Source organism: Cynocephalus volans, chromosome 2 (genome assembly GCF_027409185.1).
Source record: "Cynocephalus volans isolate mCynVol1 chromosome 2, mCynVol1.pri, whole genome shotgun sequence".
NCBI classification, from domain to species: Eukaryota; Metazoa; Chordata; class Mammalia; order Dermoptera; family Cynocephalidae; genus Cynocephalus; species Cynocephalus volans.
Genome location: NC_084461.1, coordinates 84212124 through 84237930, shown reverse-complemented (window position 1 = coordinate 84237930; position 25807 = coordinate 84212124). Strand labels below are relative to the sequence as shown.

The following is a 25807-nucleotide window of genomic DNA, read 5'->3' as shown; positions in this document are numbered from 1 at the left end:
TCTTCTTGTCCTATGTTCCTACTACTAAATCACCTTCTGTTTTTTGAACACTTTTTTCCATTTTTCATAATTGAACACATATTATCAAATAATTAGTTGATATTTTGCCTTTTCATCACTCCTTAGTTTAAGTAAAGTTATGGAATCAGAAATATAGATTAATTGCGGCTGACCGGTTTGCTCATTTGGTTAGAGCACAGTGTTCTAACACAAAGGTCAAGGGTTCAGATCCACATACTGCAAAAAAAAAAAAAAGAAAGAAAGAAAGAAAGAAACATAGATTCAGTGAGTAATTCAGATTCTATGACTTTTTAAAACTATAGATTTTAGCATATTTAGACCAACTGAGAAAGATTTTTTTATTTTGTTACATAAAACTAGACTTTAAGCATGTTTAAATCTATTATTTTCATCATGGAAATACATTTCAGAAGGTATACATCTGCCTCAGAGTAAAACCTGTGAAATTTAAGAACCTGTTCTCAAAATTAAGTGGTGAATGTGGCTTAAGAGAAAGAGGTGATTTCACCTCTCTGTATGTGACATTTTAAAATTTCAGTAAACATATTTTGTAATGGATTTTTCAAAATAAAATTCCCCTTTAAAATAAATAGAAATTATTCTTTCTTTCTGTCAACTCTAACTTCTCACTGTTCACTTTTATATGATTAGTTGGGGGTTGGGGCTGGCGAGCAGCTTCCCACCTCAAGAAACAAGTATAAGTTTGAAGTTTCCCACCCTAAAGTGGAGAAGTCGGTAGGATAGGGACTGCAGCTCTGAAACCAGGCCAGTGTTCTGGGTCCACAGTCTTATTTTTAATAGTTATCACTTTTTGAAAGAGAAGGTGTTTCTAAAATAGTATTTTTAGTCAATGGAAGATTAGGGTTCTTTATAATGCTTTAGTTTATGCTGAACTTTTCAGGAACACATCTATTGCTAATCACATGTCAGTACTAGATTTTATGTAAATTTGTTAACTTGTCCTTTTGAAAGACTGTTTATTTCCTCACTTGTGATTATATTGTACATTCCTTTCCAGAGCATGAAGGGAAAAAGCAAAAGTAGTCATGACTCGCTTAAGGGTGATCCACATCTCAGTTCTGTTCCGTTTGTTGAAAGGTTAGTTTGGTGCTGGTATGATCCTAAGTTCTTATTTTTTGGCTCAGATAATTTTCTTGCTTCCTTTGTGAGTAAACAGTCTGTTTTCATAAGTCAAAGTTTTTAAACCCCTCCCCAAAATAAAGCTTTTTGAAATGGAGATTGAGCACTTCTAGCATGATAGAGAGAAGCACTCAAATCACTTTCACTGTTTTTGCTGTCTACTTCTGTTGAACTAATAAAATTTAAAATTAATTGTTAAACTTTTAAGTATTAGGGTAGTTTGAGTACTAGAAACTGTTTGCTTTAACAATTTAATGTTTAATTCAGAGTTGCATTGTTTACCTTTTCCTTGAAGCATTTTTTTGTCTCAGGTGGTATCATGGGTAAGCAAATCAGAATTGAAGGTTTTTGTGAAGAAGTCACCACAATTTGGGCCAATCTGCTGAGTGTAAATGCTCACATACTTTCAGGAGCTAACAGAAAATTGTCTTACTATCTTTGTTGCTTCTCTTTGAAAACATGTGTTAGTGTTAAATATAAATGCACATGATATGTTTGGCCAAGGTCTCAAACGGAGACTAAAATACTAATGTACTGAGTTTATTAGCTCGTTTTCAAAAACCTTATTTCAATATAATCTTTTCTCAGAAGGATTTGGTTTCTGTATCCAAAATACTTCAAGCCAATAGAAGAAATTGTGTTATGTAGACCTTTATTTATAAAAATGATTCCCTTTTAGAATGTTTTCATCTGCTCTACAAGGCCATTTTGAACTTCCTACATTGAAATAAATTTTTGGAATGTTAATCACAGCAGACTATTCTAAATTTTTGGATTATTAAATAATTTTATTAGTTTCAGTTTGAAGCTAAAATTTGTTTTATCTATTGTTTTGTAGTGAAAAAGGTGATGCAGCAGATTTGGATGATGTGAGTATTAATTTTAGTATAAATATAGTTTGAATAATTTACAGAAGGTTCAAAATTTTTACAAAAAATTAAATTATTTTTTCTTAAAAAGTAATGTATATTACTTTTGTAATTATATATAAAATTTTGAAAAATTTTGAAAAATGTAAATTATTTATTGGTATATTTCCTCCCAAGTGTATATTTCCTCCCGTGTGTATGTACATGTGTGTATGTGTCTTTCCTTACAAAATTGGAATCATATATTAATTTATAGCCTGCTTTTTCTTCCCTCACATAACATTCATGAATACTCAAAATCATGATTTTATAATTTTATTATGTTAAAAATTTAAATGTTAATGGGTGGACATCTTACACAATATATGGGAAATAATCAGTCATTTATAGTAGTATTCCTTTTTTATATAAGCATTTCAGAAGATTCTCATTGAAGACTGTAGTGATCTTTATTAGTTGTACTGGCTAATAAAACAGAAGGAAGATTTTCTTTTAATATGTAAGACACCAAGTTTTTCAAATTATCCACATGCCACTTTATGTAAAAACCCATATCTGTGCATTGTATAATTCAGTAAGAAGTACATAACTTTCTATGCATGAACACAGATTCATCTATTGCCACAGTCAAAAAAGAGGGTTCTCTCTGACAATCTGTAGTAGGGAGAGGATGAATATCTGACCTTGTGAAGTAAACCTTCTTGGAAAAGACAATGCTGTGTTATGTCTGTAGGAGAATTAGGAGTTTTAATTAGGTCAAAAAAAGAAAGTGGTGAACATTGGGGTCTCTCTAGTTCAGGAAACAGTATATGCTAAAGTATGGAAATAAGGAGAGATTATACCTCATTTAGGAAAAACAAACTGAGATTTAAAGTTTGGAGCAGGCTGCCTTGTGAAGAGCAGAGAGGAAGAGTGTTGAAAGTAAAGGGAAGCATGAGCAAAAGGCTGTGAAGCAGGAGAGTTTGGTGTGTTCCAGGAGCTGAAAGCAGGCCAGTGTGACAAGAGAGTAGTGACAGGAGGGAGAGTGGGATAAGCTTGGAGAGGTAGGCAGATGGGCATTACAGTGTCATAGGCCATGGTGAGGAGTAAATTCATCCTAAGAGTAATGAGGAACAGATGAAGGGTACTTGTTAAAAAGAAGGGTGCTCTAGTCAACTTTGCATTTTAGGAAGATCACCATTGATGACATCATAGACAACAATTTAGAGGAAATAGGAGTCAAAGAGAGCTATTGGGAGGCTATTACAGGAAGAGAGCTTGTAGTAAGACCACAGCTGTGAGATAGAAAAGAGGTTGATTTGAGAAAGGTCTAGGAGGTAACTGATTCCATACTATGAGGTGAGCAAGGAAGAGTCTAGGACAACCACAAGATTTCCAGTTTGGGTAGCTTGTTAGAGGGATATAAAAGAAAGAATAGGCTTGAGGTGAGGGGAAAGATGAAAAATGAGGTTAATTTTGTACATTTTGAGACTGAGATAACTTGGAGACATCTTTGTAACGATAATATAGGCCTAGAAGATAAGATCAATGTATAGGATAAGATGTAAAAATATAGATTTGCTCTTAGGTCATGGGTGGGGTTAGGTCATCTAAGGATAGTGTATGGTTTCTATCCTGTTTTGTGTCCCAGAGCCTTGGAAATGACTAATACTGTGGATCCTTTCCCAGAAAAATGTACTACATCCACAAAACAAAATTGTATGAATTTGCAGGGGATTTTTTAAGATTTCCTGAGGCCCAGGCATGGAAGGACTTGATTTGTGGTTATCAACTTCTAGTGCTTAAGCATTACCTAAATATCTTGCTGAAAACATTCGCCGTCTCTATCCCCAGAGATTTTTGGTTCACTAAGTCTTGTGATGAGGGCTAGGGATTTTATATTTTTAAGAAACAACCATGTAATATGTAGTCTGAGGAACGGACTTGGAGGACTACTGCCTCAGGGGTCCACAAGCCTCAAGTTAAGAATCCTGCCTCACCATGACTCACCAAATCAACAAATCACAAGAGAAAAATGATCCACTTGGGGTGGTTTCTTCCTTCTCCTTCTCTCCCCCACTCCCTTCCTTTCACTCTTCCTTCTAGAAGTTTAAGATACAGCAGTAAGCAAAACAGGCCAGAATTTTAGCCCTCATGGAGTGTTTGCTCTAATTGGATGAGAGACAGTTAACACATAAGTAATTAAAATGTATAGTATATTTTATAGTATAGTATATGGATGATAAATGCTTTGGAAATAAACAAAGGAAAGGGAATATAGTATAGTATATGTGTATTAGTCCGTTTTGTGTTGCTATAACACAATACCTGAAACTGGGTGATTTATAAAGAAAAACACTTATTGCTTACAGTTTCTGAGGCTGGAAAGTCCAAAGTCCATCTGGTGGTGGCAACAGTGACCCCGGGGTCTCACATTGCAAGATGGTGGAAGCAGAGAGAGCAGAGAGAGCAAGAGAGAGAAAGACAGACTCTCCTCTTCTTTTAAAGCCTTCAGAACCATGCTCATGACCACCATTTTTAATCCATTCACTATGGCATGGTGCTACAATCCAATCACCTCTTCAGGGCCCCACCTTTCAATTACCATGATAGGATTTCCCACCCTCTTAACAGTAACAGTTGGGGCTAAGTTTCCAATACATAAAACTTGGGAGACACAATTCAAGCTTCAGGGAGTTTTGGGGGGACACAATTCAATCCACTACAATAGGATGATAAATGCTTTGAAAATAAACCAAGGAAGGGGAATAGAGAGTACTGGAGGTGGGTAGGTGGTTCTTCCATTTTTCATAGGATGATCAAGAAAAGCATCACTGAGAGGGCAACATTTGAGCAAAAATCTGAAGGTGATGAAATACAGATATCTGGAATAAGAGTGTTGGACAGAACAACAGTTCCAAAGTTGGCTCCTGCTGCTGGGCTAGAGTTGTAGGAGACTATGTCAGGGAAGTATAGGTTGTATAAGGCCTTGAGTGAGTTGGGGATCCACTGGAGGATTTTTAGAAGAGGAATGAATGCTGTGACTTAGATTATAGGAATAAATTTCAGCTTTTCCACTACACCTCTTCTACTTGAATTAATCTCTGGTTGAGGTCAGTATGTTGGCCAACTGCCATCTAAGCCACATTTCACACTGGGATTAGAATAGGAATGTAGATAGGCACAATATCCTGGGTAATGCAGAGGGAGCAGTCTGTGCTGCACAGAGTTGCTGAATATGAATTGAGCAAACAACCCTTCCTGGGGTATCTGCTGCTTATATAGTTGGCCTAGAGCAGACCCCAGGGTATTCCCACCTGGAGCAGATTCTTCAAGCCGTTACTAATTAAAAACAAAACAAAGCAAAAAATGAACCTGGCCTAGAGTGCAATGAGGAGCATCTAAGATGGATTTCTGGAAGTGAAAGAGGAAATTGAATGCCTGGCAAATACTCAGTTTCGATTTCTACAGGATGGAAAAGATGCAAGTGCACAGCAAGATGAGTATATTGATGGTGATGAAAAGAACCTGATGAGAGACAGAATTGCAAAAGAGTTAAAAAAAAAAAAAAGGATACAAGTGCAAATGTTAAATCAGCTGGAGAGGGAGAAGTAGAGAAGAAATCAGTAAGCCGCAGGTGAGTGAATTATTATGCTTCTATGTATCAGAGTCTTTGTCTTTTTAAATTAAAATTGATTCCTCCATTCAACTAATTTTTTTAAGTACTATTTTCATAATGCTTGATAAATATAACACTTGTGCAAATTGGCCCATTTGGGGGCATAAAATAAAACAGACTAGGCTTAAAGTAAATATAGCAAATGACCCTATGAGTCAAATCCCGCTTCATTTCTCTCTGATCTCTTTTTAGAAAGACTCTGTAAGCTATATATATATAGGATAAGCAATGTATTAGCTAGATTCGGAAGCTTGTGTTTGTTTAATACCAATGAGACCAGTAGAGTAATTGTACGGAAAGAAAAGAGACATCCTGAAATAATTTAGGTGAGTAAAATTTGTCAAAACTGGTAAAGAAAGTGTGTGGGCCTGAAAACGTTCTTAAGTGTCTTTTCAAGTCTGATTTAGCAAATACCATATACCCCTCCTAATCTCAGTGGTATCATAAAAGAAATTGCAGCAAACAATGAAAAGTTTACTTTGGTGATAAAAGTTTGTTGGATTTTGGGACTCAACATTTTCTTTTCCTGAAATTCAACTTAATTGGAAAACTCTCTCCTTTCCTTTGTGATTATATTATTACAACTCTATGGTATACATTAAAAATAATGTTGCTTTAAAAAAATAATAGTATTTGTGTTCTTCAGATGGTTTACATTGGGGGATAAGAGATGTAACTACCTATAAATAACATTCTTTTTTTCTATCATGTTTCTCACCCTCATATAGAAAAACTTAAAAATAAAAAGAATTTCCCTGCTTCCATTGCATAGCTCCCTCAATTTTTTCCTTTATGTAACCAGAAATAAAAGTGTTTCCCAGAAATTTCCATTGAAATTACAACGTTTTGCATTCAGAAATGGTACTTAGAAGTTAACTTAAATATCTTTTTTTCCAGCAACATTCTCTTGAGTAACATTCACTCAAGTAATCACTGTTGAATAATTTAATATAGTAGATTAACTTTGGGCCAATATTGACTGAAGATTTTAGTGATCATATACTTGCTTCGATATATATGGAGTTGAAGAACCTCTCATTAACTCTGTAGTTTTTAGTCAAATCATGAATATACTTAGGATACATACATAGTATACAAGGATACATAATGTTTTTTTTCTCTTGTATGCATTTTTTTATTTTTAAGAATTATGAATTTTTAAAGATTAATTTTATAATGTGACAAAAATATATTTAAAATTTTTGATAGATTAACCAAATATTTATTTACATTATATTTAAGTATTCCCTAAGCTCTCAACTCTGTCTCATTAGCTTTAACATAATTTCAAATACTTGTATATCCTATAATTAATATAAATTATAATTTAAGAAAGCTGCATTATCTGTAAGAACTAAATAAAGCTTATTTTAATGTAACTTTCATAAGTGTCTTTAAAAAATTGGTTACCTAGTATAAAAAAATGTTAAACAGCTTGCATTTTCCAAAAATATGATCATCCTTACAACAAACAGTTATCCTTAAAAGATTCCTTGATCGTGGTATGTGCCCGATGAGCAAACATGGTATTGATGACGAGATTTAGCAGTATGTTCTTTATCATGAGAAGAATCGGGAGCCATGGAAACATTTTTAGAGGTGAATGATTAATTGAAGTTGTGTTTAGTGTGGAGAATGGATTGGTGGAGGAGCGTCTTCTGTTGCTATATCAAAATACCATAGACTGGGTGGCTTAAACAATGGTCATTCATTTCTCACAGTTCTGGAAGCTGGGAAGTCCAAGATCAAAGCACTGGCCAATTTGGTTCCTGGTGTGGGCCCTCTTCCTGGCTTATACACAGCTCTTTCTTTTCTCATAAGGACACTAATTCCATCATGGGGCCCTCATCCATATGACCTCATCTAAAACTAATTACCCAAAGCCCCACCTCCACATAACGTCATATTGAGTGTTAGGGCTTCAATATAAATTTGGGGGACACAAACATTCAGTCAATTAGAAGGGGAAAGGCTGAAGCAGACAAACTGGGAAGCTTTTTTAGTAAATCCTTGTGAGAGATGGTGGTTAACTGGACCAGGGTACTAAAGGTTCAGGTGACCTGAACAGGTTATTGTAAATATTTCACGTGAACATCATGTTTAAATTATAAGAGATATTCTTGATCTTATCATTTGAAGCTTAGTTTTTGTGATAATTTCTTACATAAGAACATGTATGCCCATTCATGTTTGTAATTTTTTTCCTTTTTAAAAATAAGTCTAACTTGCAAAATTAAAGCTACATAACCTTAAATTTATGAGCATTTTATATATTCACTGTAGAGGAAAAAGCTGTATTCACATGCTTTGCAAGTCTACTAGGAAAAGTAAATTAAGTAAAATTAAATCTACAAAGGTGGCTTACAAATTTTGGGTAAATATATGGGTATTGTTGACATTATTGAATTCTTTTACATAAAATAATTGGCAAAATGTGCCTTTATAAATGATGCAGATAGCAAATATTTATTTATAACTGCCCCTCTGTTCCTCCAAATTTTCAGTATTCAAATCCTCCTTTCTCCCTTCTTTATCCTATCTTTCCTACCTACAAAGAGAAGCAAAAGAAAATTAAGGTGTCAGAAGAGAGGAGAAGCTACAGAATGTCAAAGGGAAAATACAGTTTTTCTCTGTAGTCTAAAAATTTCCGTGATTGTCTCATGACCATATTTTTGAGTTCAGAAAATTTCCAAATTCATTAGTACTTTTGGTCAGTTATAGCACATTCACTACAGTATAAGTCTCTGGAGTTAATGATTTAAAATACAACAACAAAAAATAGGACACCTCCAATAGTCTTGAAAAATTGTAATGTCGTAAAAAGGATAATTATATTGAAAGGAAAGCCACTGGCTCAGTTTAAAGTTGAGTTATAACGGGTATAGCTGCCAGCCAGATAGGATGTCAATGTGAAATCATTACCTGTTCAAAAATCAATGCTCTTGATACATACAAACTTTTCATCTAGATGTGCTTGAAGTACTCTATTATCCTTTGGTCATTTTCCAGTTTGATCAGTAGAATCAGAGACTAGCCTAGCCTACCAGCACTTCAGGCAAGGAGCCATTCAAAGTATAATTTTACTGAAAATCTGTGGTATTGTTCATATTGGTTAGGAAACATCTGGAATCTGTTAAAGCTGTTCATCAATTCGAATATTAAACCTGCAAGTAGGTTTATTGAGTACTTACTTTTTAAGCTGGGGAATGGTTTTTTAACAATGTGATTTTCAACAAATATACATACAGTAGAATCTTTCTCTAATAATGTCTTCTCAACAATGTCTCTAGCTGTACCTTTGAAAATCACTTAGGGGTTCAAGGAAAATAATTCAAAACTCTTCCTACCTTCTCTCCTTATAGAGTAGGTACCCTTATACCTATTTTGACTTCTTTATGACTTCTAGTCCCTTGCCTCCCCCCTTTTCTAAATACTGTATATCAATCCCACTCTCTTTCTTATCCAGCCAACCTTCTCTCTATATCTGTATCTGAACTGCTGGATGTTGCTCAGCAGAATCACACAGGCATGTACAAGTTAGTATATAGTAATACCGTAATAGGATTTTAATTTCCTGCCTCAGCTGTGCTTCCAATGCTTCCTTATTACTCACTCCCCACAGTGTTTACTTCAAACCTCAAATTTACTCACACTCAGCAGATCACCTCGCTTCCTCTTTTACAAAAGAAGAGTAACTTCTTCAACTCTTATTCTTTTCTCTTTGCCTCCTTACCCTTCAGACCAATTCTTACCTTCTTTTCCCCTTTTTTAAATGGAGAGGAATCCCTCTACGCATTCGAAATGACCCTACCCTCTCTTTCCTTTGCCTTCAGTTTTCTCTCTTCACTGGGTCTTTTCCTCTAATTGTGAAGAGGCTTAAGCCTCGCCCAGCATTCAAGAGAAAAACAAACAAAAACCATTCCATTTTAACCTCCTTACTTCCTGTTTGTTTCTAAATACACATCATCTGGCTTTTCCTCTACCATTCCACTGACGCTACTCTCACTAAGGTCATCTAATTGACAAATCTAATGGCTACTTCCCAGTTTTTGTTTTTTTGGTTTCTGCTGTGGAAATTTTATCACTTCCCTCTTAAAACTCAACTTGCTCAAGAACCTTGCTACTTAAATTGTGATCTGTGGTAACAACCACAATTACTTGAAGTTGATACGACAAGCAAACAGAAAGGACATTGTTGGGGGGGGGGAGGGAGAAGGGAGGGAGGTTTTGGTGATGGGGAGCAATAATCAGCCACAATGTATATCGACAAAATAAAAATAAATAAATAAATAAAAATAAATTGTGATCTGTGGACCAGCGTTAGTATCACTTGGGAGCTTATCAGAAATGCTGATTCTCAGGCCCCACACCTTTAGAATAAGAATGTGCATTTTAACAAGAGCCCTAGATGATTTATATGTACATTAAAATTTGAAAAGCAGTCTTCTAGAATAATAATTTTTATCTCAACTACTATTGGACTAGTCCAAGTTTATATCATCTTAGCTCCATGGTCAGCCACTTGGTACTATGTTCTCTAACTCCCCCTAGCATACCTACTGCACCTTCCTCACACTTCTGTGGTAGTTAGTATGACAACAGGTTATACATTTCTTTTTCTTCTTTGTGTACTCTTATACTGTAACTTTCCTGAAGACAGTGATCGTGTCCATTTATTTATGCTTGTATCTCCATGGTCAAACATCATATTTCTATAAATGAACAAAAAATGAATTAATTCTTTGACAAATCACTCTCCTCTAAATCTTGTAAGTAACTTGCTTATATTTTTGCATGGGATTTATTGATTTGCCTTTTTCTTGCCTAAACTAAAACCTCTTTAGAGACTTTCTTATTTATCTTTACATCCACAGAGCCTAGAACAGAAACCATGTAGTAATTGGTCACTGTAGTAAAATTTGTGAAGTGAGAGGATGAATAAATAAATTAATACATTTGCTTTTCATTATAGGAGTGGTTTTCACTTGCAACTGCACATTAGATTCACTGGGGGGAGCTTTAAAAAATAAATACTGGTGCCCAAACCCCACACCACAGATTCTGAATTATTCGGTCTGAGGTAAAGGCTGGACACACCCTTTTTTTTAACTTTTTAAATTTTTAATTTAGGTATAGTATACATACAGAATATATCTGTATGAACTGTATTTCATAGAGTACATATCATAATCATTGCTGAATTTTTACAAGCTAAATACAGCCATGTATATACCTATTACCCAGATCAAGAAACAGAAAACAGCTGTTATGATGATACTTCAAAAATTCATTGAAAAATAGAATTAAAAGATAATATTAACCTTTCATGAACTTTTTGAAGAATCCCTCATATCTAGAAATCCCCCCCTTGCCCTATTCTGATTACTTCTTCCCTCATCCCCTAGTAGTAACCACTTTCTAAGTTTTTTTTTAATTTAATTGACAAATGATAATTTTGTGTATTTATGGGGTACTGCGTGGTATTTTGATCTACACATACATTGTAGAAAGAGTCAGTCAAGCTAATTAACATATCTATCACCTCACCAACTTATTTTTTCATGGTGAGAACATTGAAAATCTATTCTTTAGCCATTTTGAAATATACAGTATTATTCACTGCAGTCATCACGCAGTGCAGGAGATCACTAAAATTTATTCCTCCAGTCCAACTGAAACTTTATACCCTTTGATCAGCATCTTCTCTTTCCCCATCTCCCTTTCCCGCCAGCCTTTGATAACCACCTTTCTATTCTCTGTGTCTACTGGATCAACTTTTTTAGATTCCACATATAAGTAAGATCATGAAGTATTTATCTTTCTGTACCTGGCTTATTTCACTTAGCATAATGTCCTCTAGTTCCATTTCTGTTGTCACACATGACAGAATTTTCTTCTTTTTTAAATGCTGTATAGTATTCCGTTGTGTATATATACCACATTTTGTTTATCTGTTCATCTGTTGATGGACACTGCAGTTGATTCCATCTCTTGGCTATTGTGAATAGTGCTGAAATGAACATGGAAGTGGAGATACCTCTTCAACATACCAATTTCAGTTCCTTTGGTTATAGTCCCAGAAATAAGATGGCTGGATCATATGGTAGTTCTATTTTTAGTTTTTTGAGAAACTTCCATACTGTTTTCCATAATGGCTGTACTAACTTAACATTCCCACCAACAGTGTACAAGTGTTTCCTTTTTTCCACATCCTCACCAACACTTGTTATTTTTTGTCTTTTTATTTTAACAATTCTAACTATTCCCTAATGATTAGAGATGTTTAGTATTTTCTCATATATTGTTGGCCATTCTTATCTCTTTTGCGAAATGTCTGTTCAGATCCTTTGCACATTTTTTAGTTGGATTATTTTCTTGCTTTTGAATTGTTTGAGTTCTTTATATATCTTGGGTATTAATCCCTTATCAGATTTATGGTTTGCAAATATTTTCTCCCAATCTGTAGGTTGTCTCTTCATTCTGTTAATGGTTTCCTTTGCTTTGCAGAAGCTTTTTAGCTTGATGCAATCTCGTTTGTCTATTTTTGCTTTTGTTGCTTGTGCTTTTGGAGTCTTATCCAAGAAATTATTGCCTAGACCAAATGTCAGGAGCTTTTCTCCTGTGTTTTCTTCTAGTAGTTTTAGTTTTAGGTCTTCAATGTAAGTGTTTAATCCATTTTGATTTGAGTTTTGTATGTAGTGCGAGAAAAGGTTCCAATTTCGTTCTTTTGCATGTGGATATCCAGTTTTCCCAGCCCCATTTATTAGAGAGACTGTCCTTTTCCTATTGTGTCTTCTGAGCACCTTTGTTGAAACTCATTTGACCATAAATACTTGGGTTTATTCTTGGGCTTTCTATCCTGTTCCATTGGTTGGCATGTATGTTTTTATGCCAGTACCATGCGGTTTTGATTCTACTAGCTATATAATGTATTTTAAATCAAGTCATGTGATGCCTCTAGCTTTGTTGTTTTTGCTCAAAGTTGCTTTGCCTATTCAGGATCTTTTCTGGTTCCATACAAATTATAAGATTGTTTTTCTTTTTTTATGAAAAATGACATTGGAATTTTGATAGGAATTGCATTGAATCTGTAGATTGCTTTGGGTAGTATGAACTTTTTAACAATGTTAATTCTTCCAATCCATGAACGTGGGATATCTTTCCATTTATTTGCGTCTTCTATTTCTTTCATCAGTGTTTTATAGTTATCAGTATACAGATCTTTCACCTCCTTGTTAAATTTACTCCTAAGCATTTTTTTTTAATGCTATTCACTTTTCTAACTTCTAAGAGCATACTTTAATTTAGTGCGATAGTACTTTATAAAAGCTCTCCATATATTCTAATGCGTATCTGGTGCTAAGAATCCTCTCCCCACCAATATATCCTCACTTGATTACTTCTGAGGTATAGAATAATGTAAAAGGGGAGGATATTTCATAGGGTCACCTCAGATCTTTTTATAGTCTAACAGGATTAAGACATTTATATCAACTAAATTTGGTTTTAATCTTGAAAAAGATAAAAGGGTCAATATAGTGGGAATCAAGTAATTGTAAAAGAAAGAAAATATGTTTGAGTAATCCTAATATTTTTAAAGTAGTTGTGCCAATAAAGAACTAAATCAGCGTCTTTTACCTTGTCTGTATGTACATTTGAATCACCTGAGAACAGGCCACACCCCTGATCAACTTAATCACAAGTTTTGGTATAGGGCCATAAGAAATTTTTTAAAACATTTTTTCTAAGTATGGATTTTATTTTTATAGCAGTTTTAGCTTTACAGAGAGATTGAGCAAAAAGTACAGTTAGTTCCCATACCTTCATACTCCCCTTTCCACCACACATAGTTTCTCCTGTTATTAACATCTTACATTAGTGTGGTACATTTCTTACAACTATGAACCAATATTGGTATATTACCATTAACTCACCTTTACATTAGGGTTTCTTCTTTGTGTTTTTCTGTTCTAGGGGTTTTGTTAAATGCATAATATCATGTATTCACCTTTATGGTATCATACAGAATAGTTTCATTTTTGCCATAAAAATCCTCTTTGCTCCACCTGTTTATGCCTCCTTCCCTCTCTCCTCCTGTGAAACCATGTCAGCTACTGATTTTTTTCCCATTACCTCAAACATTTATCATATCTTTGTGTTGGGAATGTTCAGAATCCTCTTTTCTAGCTAATTGAAAGTATACAATAAATTTTTGTTAATTATTGTCACCCTATGTTACTATAGAACACTAGATCTTATTCTTCCTGTCTAGCTGTAATTTTGAATCCATTAACCAACCTTTCACTGTTTCCCACCCCACCCTCCACCCTTTCCAGCCTCTGGTAAGCACCATTCTTCTACTCTCTACTTCTATGAGGTCAACTTTTTTAGCTTCCACATATGAGTGAGAACATGCAGTATTTCTATCTGTTCCTGGCTTACTTCACATGTCTTCAAAGCTCATCCATGTTGCCACGAATAACAGGATTTCATTCTTTTTTATGGCTGAAGAATATTCCATTGTGTATATGTACCACATTTTCTCTGTCCATTTATCTGTTGGTGGACACTTAGGTTGATTCCATGTCTTGGCTATTGTGAATAGTGCTGCAACACACACGGGAGTACAAAAATCTCTGCAATATATGGATTTCCTTTCCTTTGGGTATATACCCAGCAGTGGGATCCCTGGATCATATGGTAGTTCTATTTTTAGTTTTTTGAGGAATCTCCATACTGTTTTCCATAGTGGCTGTCCTAGTTTATGATCCCACCAACAGTGTATAAGAGTTTCCTTTTCTCTACATCTTCACCAGCATTTATTTTCTGTCTTTTTTATAATAGCCATTTTAACTGAAGTGAAATATCTCATTGTGCTTTTGATTTGCCTTTCCCTGATGATTAGTGATGTTGCACATTTTTTCAAATACCTGTTGGCCATTTGTATATCTTTTGAGAAATGTGTATACAGCTCATTTACCCATTTTTTGATGACAGTACTTATTTCTCTCAATCCTGTTGTATGTAAATTTGAATAAACTGAGAACAGTTCCCACCCCTTTTTAAGTTAATCAGAATTTTTGTTATGGGCCATAAGACATTTTTGAAAACACCCTCGGTGGAGGTGGGGGTGGGGGTGGTGGTGGTGGTTATTTTCCTCACAGTCTAGACCCCAGGTTATTCTAATGTACACCCAAGATCGATTAAAAGTTTGGGATAGTTGCAGCTTGTCTTTTGGTAAAGTCCTGTTTTAAAGCTTATTGTAAAGAATCCTTTTTTGCCTGTAGGTGGAGCTCAGCTGCTGCAAGTTAATCATGTAAACCAAATTGTGCTGTCTGCCCTGTTTGTTTTTAGTATCTGTGTATTGATTCATAATAAATGGCTAAACAATAAAATCAGACGGAACAAGCAGACCAGATAGCTAAAAATCAATGGTTTGTTGTGATGATTACAATCATTATAGAGATGTTCTCTCATATTGTGTAATTTCTGTCATCTGTAATTTTATTATGATTATTCTTCTAAATTATTTTCATCAAATCAAAATATCAGTCAAAGAAATCTTGACACACACCCTCAAATCACAATAATTGAAGATTTGATAGTAATCTTTTAAGATTAACTAGAATGTTATCAGCCTTGGTGTTTGAACAGGTTTTAGTTTTATCAGCCATGTTCTGTTTACCTGTTTAGTTGACTGTGGCACTGTTTCTTTTTCATGAAACAGCTATTATTTGGTAATGGTAAGTAGTGTCTGTGTTTTAGTCATAAGCTGCATTGGTTTGACTGAATATGAAATATCTTACTATAATAATAGCACCAGAAATTTAGATATGAATATTAAAGTTGAGGTTGAAGATCTTATGAATTGATTAAACTTTAAATTATGGAGCAGAGGATAATAAAGAGTCATAAGTAATGTTTTCATACCTCCTGAGGCCAGGATGAACACCTAAATGAGCTGTTGCTAATTTTAGTCTCTCAAGCCTTCCTCTAATGTGTTTTAAATATGTGACTAGGAGTTCTTATGGAACTTTGAATAATTTTTTTTTTTCCCAGAATTTCTAGACTTCTCAAAAACATTAATAAGGCTTCTCTAAAACTTGAGACTTTGTGTTCTGGTTTCACTTACTTTATGATCAGAGTTAGAAAGTATAGAGTTGTCCTTGGTAAATAAACTTAGTTGGCTTAGCAAATTCAAAAAAGTAGTTCAATATTTAAATTTCAAAACTTTAAAAGATAGTATACATTTTTAAATGATAGTACAAATTTAAAATGACAGTACAGTAACAAAGATTGAAATCCATGGACATTCTAACAACCTAATTTATTTTATTTTGTTTGTTTATTTTTTTGGTGGCTGGCCAGCACTGGATTCAAACCCTAGACCTTGTTGTTATAACACTGAACTCTAACCAACTGAGCTAAAAGGCCAGCCTCTAATAACCCAGTTTAAACCATCAGAATCATCATGTCTAGGATGTCCTCTTCATCTTATCAGAACATTTACAAGCAAGGAGTGAAATTAACCACATAGAGCATTTATGTTTCTTTGTACCCTCTTTGCCCCAAGGTATTGGACTGAAGCAGACAGTAGAAGAGAGAAAGAAAAAATAGAAGTGCAAGAACTATACACTGGGTAATTGGTTTTAGAATAAAGAGAATTTACAATTATTATTTCTTTGGTATGGAGTAGTAGTGGTCCAAATGTTTTATTTTCAGGAACTGTTTAAGAGCAGACATTAAGCTTTGGACTTTGATGCTAGTGAGATGAATCATTTTTTGGAATTACTATTTTAAAGGAATAACACTTTAGCATTAAGTTCAGTTCTTTAAATTAATGTTGTATAGTCTCCCAATGTAGACTAGATGGTTTGTTTTATTGCCTTTACCTGTGATGGTTAAATTTTGGAATGGTATCATTTATAATATAAACCATAAATACCATCATTTGGCATTTCTGGCAAGCTTCCATTTTTCTTCTGTTTGGATCTTTACAGGAAGAATTTGTGTATATTCTGGGCTGTTTCTTAGGCTGACTGAAATAAAATGCCACTTTTTAAATACTTAGTTCATTGAGAACCAGTTAATTCATATCCAATGAATCACCTTCAAAATAAAACAAAACAAAAAAAATCCTTGCACTTTAGTTATATACTTCAGAAATACAACAACCCTACTGTATTTCCAATTAGATTTTGTATGGCAGACAGGAAGCAATGAAGTGCACATGTGGAAGAAGATTCTCCTGTCAAAATGGAGCAGAAGTATTTGTATCTCTTTAGAATGTATTGATTTGTATTACTCTTGAGCGTTACAATCTATTGATCTTGCGGCATCAGTTTATAGGCAATGGAATTATACATTTGAAACATAGTACCTGAGATTACATGCAGAAAACCATTCTTTAAATTATTCAGTGTTTGATGAAGTGTTCTCTACCCAGGAACAAATATAGTCACATTGAAGAATTTTGAAATATTCACTACTTTCTTGCCTTGCTAGGTCTTATGTTCTGAATTCACCTGTAAATTAAATTGGCAAGTATAGTGTGGGTAAGATAAGGAAGAGAAGGGCCACTCATGATGCAAAATTATTTTTTTTGCATAACAGTTAAAAGCACATAAAGTTACACAAGGGCCTGAGGGAAGATTATAGTTAGTGATTTTACTTTTGCCATCTCTAGCTCTTCTTTCTATCTCCTTTCCCTCTAACTATTCAGAGATTTTACCACTCTTCAGATATCAGTTAGCTTTTACACATTCATTTAGTTCTACATTTGTACCAGGCACTGTCCTAGTTCCTGGATACTCAGATTTGAAAGTCTCAGTCTCTTTTCAAGCTGCTTAGTGTCTAATAAAGTGAGACAGTTGTATAAATAAATAAGGGCTGTGAAGTGTTCATAAGTGCTCTGACCAGGGAGTTATTCTGTTATTCTACAAATATTTATCATTATTCTACGATGGGACTAGGCATTTTGCCAGATCAGTTTTTTCCCTACAAGATATATAATACAAGGTATAGTTTGTATTATAATTCTGTTTTACAAATGAAAAAAATCAAAAACAACAACGACGACGACAAAAAATAAAACCTTGGGCTTTAAGAGGTTAAGTGACTTGCCTTGTGTCCCATGGCTAGAATGTAGCAAAGCCAGTACTTGAACCTGCAATGATCGTAATACCTCTACAGAGCCTAGAAAGAAGTTCTCCAAGGCCAAGTCATGTGTCTCCAGCTAAAGAAAGACTCTGACATGGAATGTTTATAGCAAAGGTGTGACATCATTTTAGATATATTACTGTAGATAAATATAGGGGATGGAATAGAGGAAGGAGACTGAAGCAGAATGACACATTAGTCGATTATTACTTTAGTCTAAGGGAGAGGTAATATGGGTTTAACTATCTAAGGTAGTATCTGTGGGGATGGATTTGAGAGAGATCAAGGAGGTAGAATGATCAAGATTTGGTAGCAGATTGGATGTAAGAGACCTGAAACAAAAGGATATATATTCCAAACAACACCTAGGTTTTCTAGGTTGGATGACTGGCTACATAATGCTGATAAGCACTGGGATAGGAACACTGGGTGTTCCTAGTGCTGCCCTCAGATATTTTTGTTCTGTTAGTTCTCTTTATATTCCTCAATGTCTCTCTATATAAATGTACATCCTGAATTGTTTCTTATTCAACTGTTTCATTATTAGTCAGGTTAGGTTGTCTATGGTAACAAACAACCCCCCCATCTCAGTGGTTTAAAAACAAGTAATATTTGTTTTCTTCCCTGGCTACATCCTGGTGGGCAGCTGAGGATCTGCTCTACATCATCTTTATTCTAGGGCCCAGGATGAAGGAACAGCCCCTTTGTGAGATGTGCTACTCTCATGGCAGAGGGAAAGGAGTGATGATGATGGAATCATATGCTAGCTCTTAATGCTTCTGCTTAGAAGTGACATATGTCATTTCATCATTTCATTGGCCAGAGCAAGTGAAGTGGCTAAACCTGGTGTTAATAGGGTGAAGTATAAAACTTTCACAAAGAGGAGTAATGAACTGCTGGGAACAATAAGACAATCTACTATAGTTTCTGTGCTTTAACTAGTAATTGTGATAGATACCTGGGACTATGTAATAAATTTAATCATCTTTCTGGCAGTCAGGACAAAAAGAGATATATAAAATTATATAATCATCATTATCTGAATTTTTAAAAGGATATCAATTTCTAGTTATTTCAGACTTTTAAAAAGTACAGAATTCTAAAGGAAATTCTATTGTATTAATCTTTACACCAGTGGTGGAGAAGAATACAATAAACAAGTTCCACAGAAGATGCAGAAACATTTCATATGCACATAATATAATTTTCTTAATGGATTTCATAAGGATCCTTTTGTTGTAGAGAATAGAAACCCACTCCAATTAGCTCAAGTAAAGAGATTTCTATTTAAAGGAATAGGGGAGTTGCACAGAATATAAAAGAATTGCATACAGTCCTCACAGAAAGCAAGTTGTCAAGAAGTTATATTTCTTCTCTTCCTGTGTAGCCTCAGATACTCTGCTTTTCTCTGTTGGTTTGTTCCGTTATCTTCTATAAAACTGTTTTCTCTGTAGGGCTCTAGTCTGCTCCCTCTTACAGTTCAGCTCTTAAGAAGTAAATTGACTTGATTTCTGTGTCTTAAATCCAAATGCTCAGGACAGAGAATCTTACTGGCTTGGACTAGGTCAGTTGTCCACTCAATTACAGTATTGATAGTGAAGTAGGAGTTGAAAAGCCATGAAGTATGTGGATGTGGCAAGGACAGCTAGTCGCTTCATTATATACCCTTCCCTTCTTACTTGGTAAAAGGAAGACCAATATTTAGCTAGACTTATGGCTGCCTAGCTCAAAGACATTTACCAGTCTCCCTTGTGGCTAAGTATGGCCATGTGACCAAATTCTGGCTAATGAGGTAAAATAGAAGCGTGGCAGTCTTTCAGGCAATCTTTTTTAAAGGAAGAAAGGAAGAGGTTAGCTTGCCTTAATCCTTTCCTCTTCCTGCCTGGCACACAGATTTGGTTGCTGGAGCTAGGGACGGCAGAAGGGAGGAGTAGAAGGAGCCTGGGTCCTTGAAGACTTTGTGGAACCACTATTCCAGCTTGAATTGCCTACCTCTGGACTTTTTCTGCATAAGATAAAATAACCTTCAAATTGTTTCAGTCACATTTGGGGGTGTTTCTCTTATGTACAGCAGAATCTAAATCTAACTCATACAGTAAGGCTGCTTCTCTCAGGGCTGTGAGTAGGGCCGGTTCTTTAAGATGGGAATGCAGCAGGGAGGGAATGAATTATTTCTTAGAGCTTTCTTAGTTGATTTTCTTGTTTTTAATGGAAAAGAATCATATTAGTTTGCAGCATCAAATGTCTACACCTCTCTTCTCACTTTGGGCTGATCACTTTGCTGTTTTATTAAGAGACTGAAGGAGTGTGAGAACTTGTTCATTTTTCCACCACTAAATCTACCCATCTGCATGTGAATACATATTCTTACTAGCAAAAGCAACCCCTTCTTGTTGTGTCCTAGTCCTCACACCTTTTCACTTTCTCACACACTTTGGCCAAGCAGTTAGCCGTTTTATTCTTTTTGCTCACTTTGCACCAGGCATGTAGACCTTCTTAACTGTTCCACAAACATACCAAGCTCATTCCTCTTTCAGGCCTTTGCACTTGGAGTTACCTCAGCTTGAAACTTTCTTCTCTGAGATATTCGTAGTAACCATTGGTTCTTTTCATTCAGTCCCTTGCTCAAGTACCATATTATCAGAGAGGTCTTTCTGACTATACTATTTAAAATAACTGTTTACATCCTTACTAGGGGTACATATCCAAGTTACCTAGGGACGAATTTATAAAGTTTGACTTTTATAAAATGCATATGATCAGACCCATTCCCCTCAAAAAAAAAAAAAAAATCTCATTCAGTAGGTCTAGCATATGATTTAGAAATCAGCTTTCCTAGGATGTTTTCCTTTTTTTTTTTTTTTTTTCTTTTTTTGTGACCAGTAAGGGGATCGCAACCCTTGGCTTGGTGTTTGGCTTGGTGTCGACCGCACCACGCTCAGCCAGTGAGCGCACCGGCCATCCCTATATAGAATCCGAACCCGCGGCGGGAGCGTCGCTCCGCTCCCAGCACCGCACTCTCCCGAGTGAGCCACGGGGCTGGCCCAAGTTTTACAACTTTTTGAAAACCACCACCATAATGTTTTATTGATATTAATTTTCTAAATGAGTGAATTTTGTTTTTTCTGTTTTTTTGGTCTTATTTGTGACCGGTAAGGGGAACGCAACCCTTGGCGTGGTGTCGCCCGCACCATGCTCAGCCAGTGAGCGCACCGGCCAGTCCTATATAGGATCCGAACCCGCGGCGGGAGCGCAGCTGCGCTCCGAAGCGCGGCACTCTCCCGAGTGCGCCACAGGGCTGGCCCTGTTTTGTTAGTCTTATTGCATTTTTGCCTTTGCTTAAGGTTATCTTTTTGAAAGTGGATACAATATAAACTGTTTAGTAATGACCTTTGAATAGGAATGTCACAGAATTCATTACAGTTATTTCCTACCCTTTTGCCAGTTTTGATATGTTAGTAATATTTGATTTCTCTTCCCTCCTTAGTCTTTATTAAATAGATATGGCTATACCATGTGTCTCAGTTCATTCAATATACATGTGCATATATGTTGATTTAAATGTGTTTACCATTTAAATGTACTGATGTGAGTGTTAAACCTTAAATAGGATTTCCATTTTTACTTTGAAGCATATCATGGCTTGCTACATTTTTTAATGTAATTTTATATTTGATTTATTTTTCTTCTCAAATTTTTTTTAAAGATCCTTAATACATTTTCCTGTTTTTGCTAATTCTTAATTTTTTGTTATTAACTTTGTCTGCTTTCGATTTTAAAATTTATGGTGTTGATTTAGCAGCTGCTTTAGAGTTATCTTGTTTAAACAGTCTCAGAATTATTATATGATAATTGGTGGGTTTTTGTTCCTACTGAAAAGTACTTTTCTTATGTCAAAGATGGCTATTAAATGGCATATGAGCTTAAGTTGCTGAATTATTTCTTTTTTATTTGTATTTTTGATTTGCTCTAGAAATTCATTAGATCAAAGGTGGGCACTCATAGGTACTCAACAGATAGAAAGTTAGATTTGTTCTTTGCTGTATATTTGATTTTCTTGACTCCATGAAAAAGAATGTTTTCTTAACCTTGAAAGTTATATGACTTCTTGCCAATTTCTTCTTCCTTTTAGATAAGCATTTACTTTTCTAGTTTTATTAATCATTACAGATTAATAGAAAATTTCCGGATATGCTTATTTGTTCGCAATATTGACAATAACTTGAAATATCATAAAGACAGGCTTTATTTAAGGATTAAAAAGAAAAACCCTTGGCTTGGCTTCAAAGCATTCAGATAGATATCACGTAGGCCTGGACAAAGACTAGAGTGTTATAGGTCCTTGTCTTGTCTTTTATATCTTGCTGCTGTTTGGTAAGACTCAGTTTTCAGTGAAGTTTGTACATACTTTCGTAGTCACCTAGAAAAAGTGATGCGTACTGTAAAAGTACATTTAGTGGGATAGAAAGTGAAGATGTCTAATCCTGATGGCATTGGAGAATAGCCCAGAAATTGAAGGCCCAGATAACATTGCAGATTTATTTAACAGCCTTAATTGTTTGGCTTTCTGCTGTTAAATTCTCAGGTAGGATTTATCAGTATTCCAGTGAAGTTTTTAAAATTATATTCTGTTTCTTTTGTCGTTTTAGCCTATGTTTTGTAGTATGGAAAGAATTTTGGAACAAAATGTGCTTACATTATAGTAGATATTTAAAGGTCTTTGCCAATAATTTTTATAGCCAGTTAGTGATGAAAATACATTTGTTGCTTAACCTTTTTCCTATGTATTGGGAGCACAGGTAAATAAAAGTAAATAAAGTTAAAAAAGCAAGTTGGGATCTAGATTATTTTGTCTTTTTCAATGCTAGACTCAGATGTTCGCAGAAGACACTGGTCACTCTTCTCTAAGGAGACCTAAGGAGAAAAAGTGAGAGTGTTTCTTCTCCTAGCCAAACTAGCCTCTTTTCTAAGCTCTGTCAGTGAATTACAATTATTAGTGGGAAGAAAGAGACAAAACACCTTTTATAGAACTTAAGCATAGCCTGCAACAAAAATTGAACACCTAGGACCCTGACCTCCAGAAAGGGATTATAACCTAAGGATGGTTGAAGTGCAGCATCACTGCTTTGGGTCTTTGATGTTATGGTCATAATATGGGAGGATGTTTAAATTACCTTAATTCATGGAGTTTATGGTCATTCAGAGCTTCTTATTATGTATAAAAACTCCTACTAACTCAAAGCACTTTTCATAAAACACTGATAAATACTGTTTATTCTGATAAGAGAGAACATAAAAGGCACATTTGCATATAAAAAATGATTTCATCAAAAGTTTTACCTAATATTTTAAGAATGTTTGAAAGTTCATGTTGTATCCGTCTTTGAACTGTTCTTCTTTCTAACACTATTAACTACTGAAGATTAGTATAGATGAACACCTGGCCCCTAAACTGGGTTACAGCAGAATGCAAACAATTAAAACCCTTACATCGCTATAAATCTGAATAGGCTATGCCAATGTGATTTACCTCATCTGAGCTCTTAAAGACTGAAAAATCCCCAGTTTTCAGGCAGAAAAATTTCCTAGCCTTAGTATTGTTGCATGCTACAGCAATCTGTATCTGCTTTACATCACTCAAGTTCTGCTTAAGAAAACTTTTTGTTGTTGCTGTTACATTTCCATTCTGATTCTTAGAACAAAAAGAAATCCTTTTATATACAAACTAGATGAGCTACTTAAGTGTATGCTGTTTACCAAAATCTAAAGTATTACATACCTATTAACTCTTAAAGAAGCAGGGGGAAAGATGGCTAAATGATAGACAGATCAGTGAAACAGAATACTGGCTAAATGATAAAGAGACAGATCAGTTAAACAGAATACTGAGTACAGAAATAGACTGACACAAATATAATCAACTGATTTTTAATAAAGATACAAAGACAATTTGATTGAAAAATGACGCTTTTCAACAAGTGATGATGGAACAATTGGAGATCTGTGTGCAAAAAAAAATGAAGCTTGATACATACCTCACGCCTTAATACAAAAATTAACTCAAAATGGATCATAGACCTAAATGTAAAATGTAAAACTAGTAAACTTCTAGAAGAAAACATAGGAGAAAATCTGTATGAACTTGGGTTTGACTGTGGGTTTTTAGATACAAAAGCATGATCTATGGACAAAGTTGATAAATTGGACTTCATCAAAATTAAGAAAACTTTGGCTCTGCAAAAGATGCTGTTAAGGGGATAAAAAGACAAGCCAGAGACTGGGAGAGCAATATTTGCAAGTCATGTATCAGATAAAAAGACTTGTATTCCAAATATATAAAGTACTCTTAGAACTCGACAATAAGAAAACAAGCCAATTTTAAAAATGGTCAAAAGAAGGGCCGGCCCGTGGCTCACTCGGTAGAGTGTGGTGCTGATAACACCAAAGCCACGGTTCGGATCCTATATAGGGATGGCTGGTTAGCTCACTGGCTGAGCGTGGTGCTGACAACACCAAGCCAAGGGTTGAGATCCCCTTACCGGTCATCTTTAAAAAAAAAAAAAAAAAATGGTCAAAAGACCTGAACAGATATTTCACCAAAGAAGATATATGAAGCAAATAAACATATGAAAATATGTTAATTTCCTTGCTGAGATGGACCATTATTTAAGCAAAAAGGGGATTTAAAATTTTCTTTGTAATGTTATTTCATATTTCAACATATAGTGAATAAGGGGCTAGAAGAAAACAAAATTTAAAGCTTATTTGTTTTAAAATCTAGAACTTAATTACTTCTACCTTCAGGAAACCTAGAACTTAGATTCTGTTGCTGACTCTTAGTTTTGTGTTTTGCAGGAAATGCTGAAGTTGCTCACCTTTACATAGGAGCAGAGTGGTATTGCAAAAAAATTAGAAGAATGATAAAGCTAGAGAGCTTTCCTACCTTTCCCCAATTATATTTTCAAAGTTTACCTTACTCAGGATTATTCTCCCACTAATGGACAATGTGGGATTTAAACAAAAATATGTTTGTCTTAACTGCCATATTATACCTCTCCTGAGATGAGGCTTAAAGAATGAAATATTAGAATGATGTTCCAAAGGTGCAGATAATAGGCCCAAGGGGATAGGTGACAGTTAGATATTTTGATAACTGCAGGAACTTGTGTCTGCATGGATGCATGTCTGCACGAATTTTGGTAGAAAGCATTAGAGAAGTAGACTGAGCCAGGTCATAATGGGCTTTGTGTGTTATATTTGGAAACTGGACTCTGTCCTTTAGAGAGTGGAGAACAATATAAAGATTTAAATTTGGAAAATAACATGATTAGGTTTTTGTTTTGGAGAGATCACGATTGTAGTGATATAAAAAATAAACTGGAGGGAGCCAAAATTAGAGGTTGAGGAGGCAGACATGATGAAAACCTGAAAAAAGGCAGTGTTCTGTTTGCTAGGTGATTTGCATTCAGCAGTTTTTCAAACATCTACAATATCCATGTGATAGATATAAACATAAAGAATGATACTACCCTTGCCCATACACATACACACAAAAAAAACTCTGAGCCGAACCAGATAGATAACAATCTCTACACAATGAACTGTATATAAAACAGAAGTTCAGAGAAAGTACAGTAGCTTCATGGAGGTGGGAGAGATTAATTTTGACTTTATGGATCAGGAAGTCTGCATGTATGCAAGTAGATAGCATCAATACTAGACCTTGAAGAAGTGGTAGAATTTGAATAAGAGGAAATGGGTGGGGAAGGGAATTTCCAACAGAGGAAACTGAGAAAAGTACAGGGTATATTTGAGGAACAATCTATTGTGACTAAAGGAGAGGATATAGTTGGAAATAAAACTGGAAAGAGGTTGGGCCCTAATCATGAGGTACCTTCCAGGATAATAAAGTGTAAATATAACTCATTTGCTTTATTTTTGTGTTAATTCAAGTGTACAG

General features: G+C 34.9%; 1 protein-coding gene across 1 annotated transcript in view; it reads left to right on the top strand.

Moving 5' to 3' along the window:
• The window catches only part of LOC134370169 (spliceosome-associated protein CWC27 homolog), a 62037-nt gene extending 37287 nt beyond the window's left edge, over nucleotides 1-24750 (top strand). The window contains exon 8 of the mRNA XM_063087180.1: nucleotides 24703-24750. Coding sequence (XP_062943250.1) covers nucleotides 24703-24712 — 10 coding nt within the window. The 3' untranslated portion in view covers nucleotides 24713-24750. The remainder of the gene's footprint in view (nucleotides 1-24702) is intronic.
• The last annotated feature ends 1057 nt before the right edge of the window (nucleotides 24751-25807 follow it).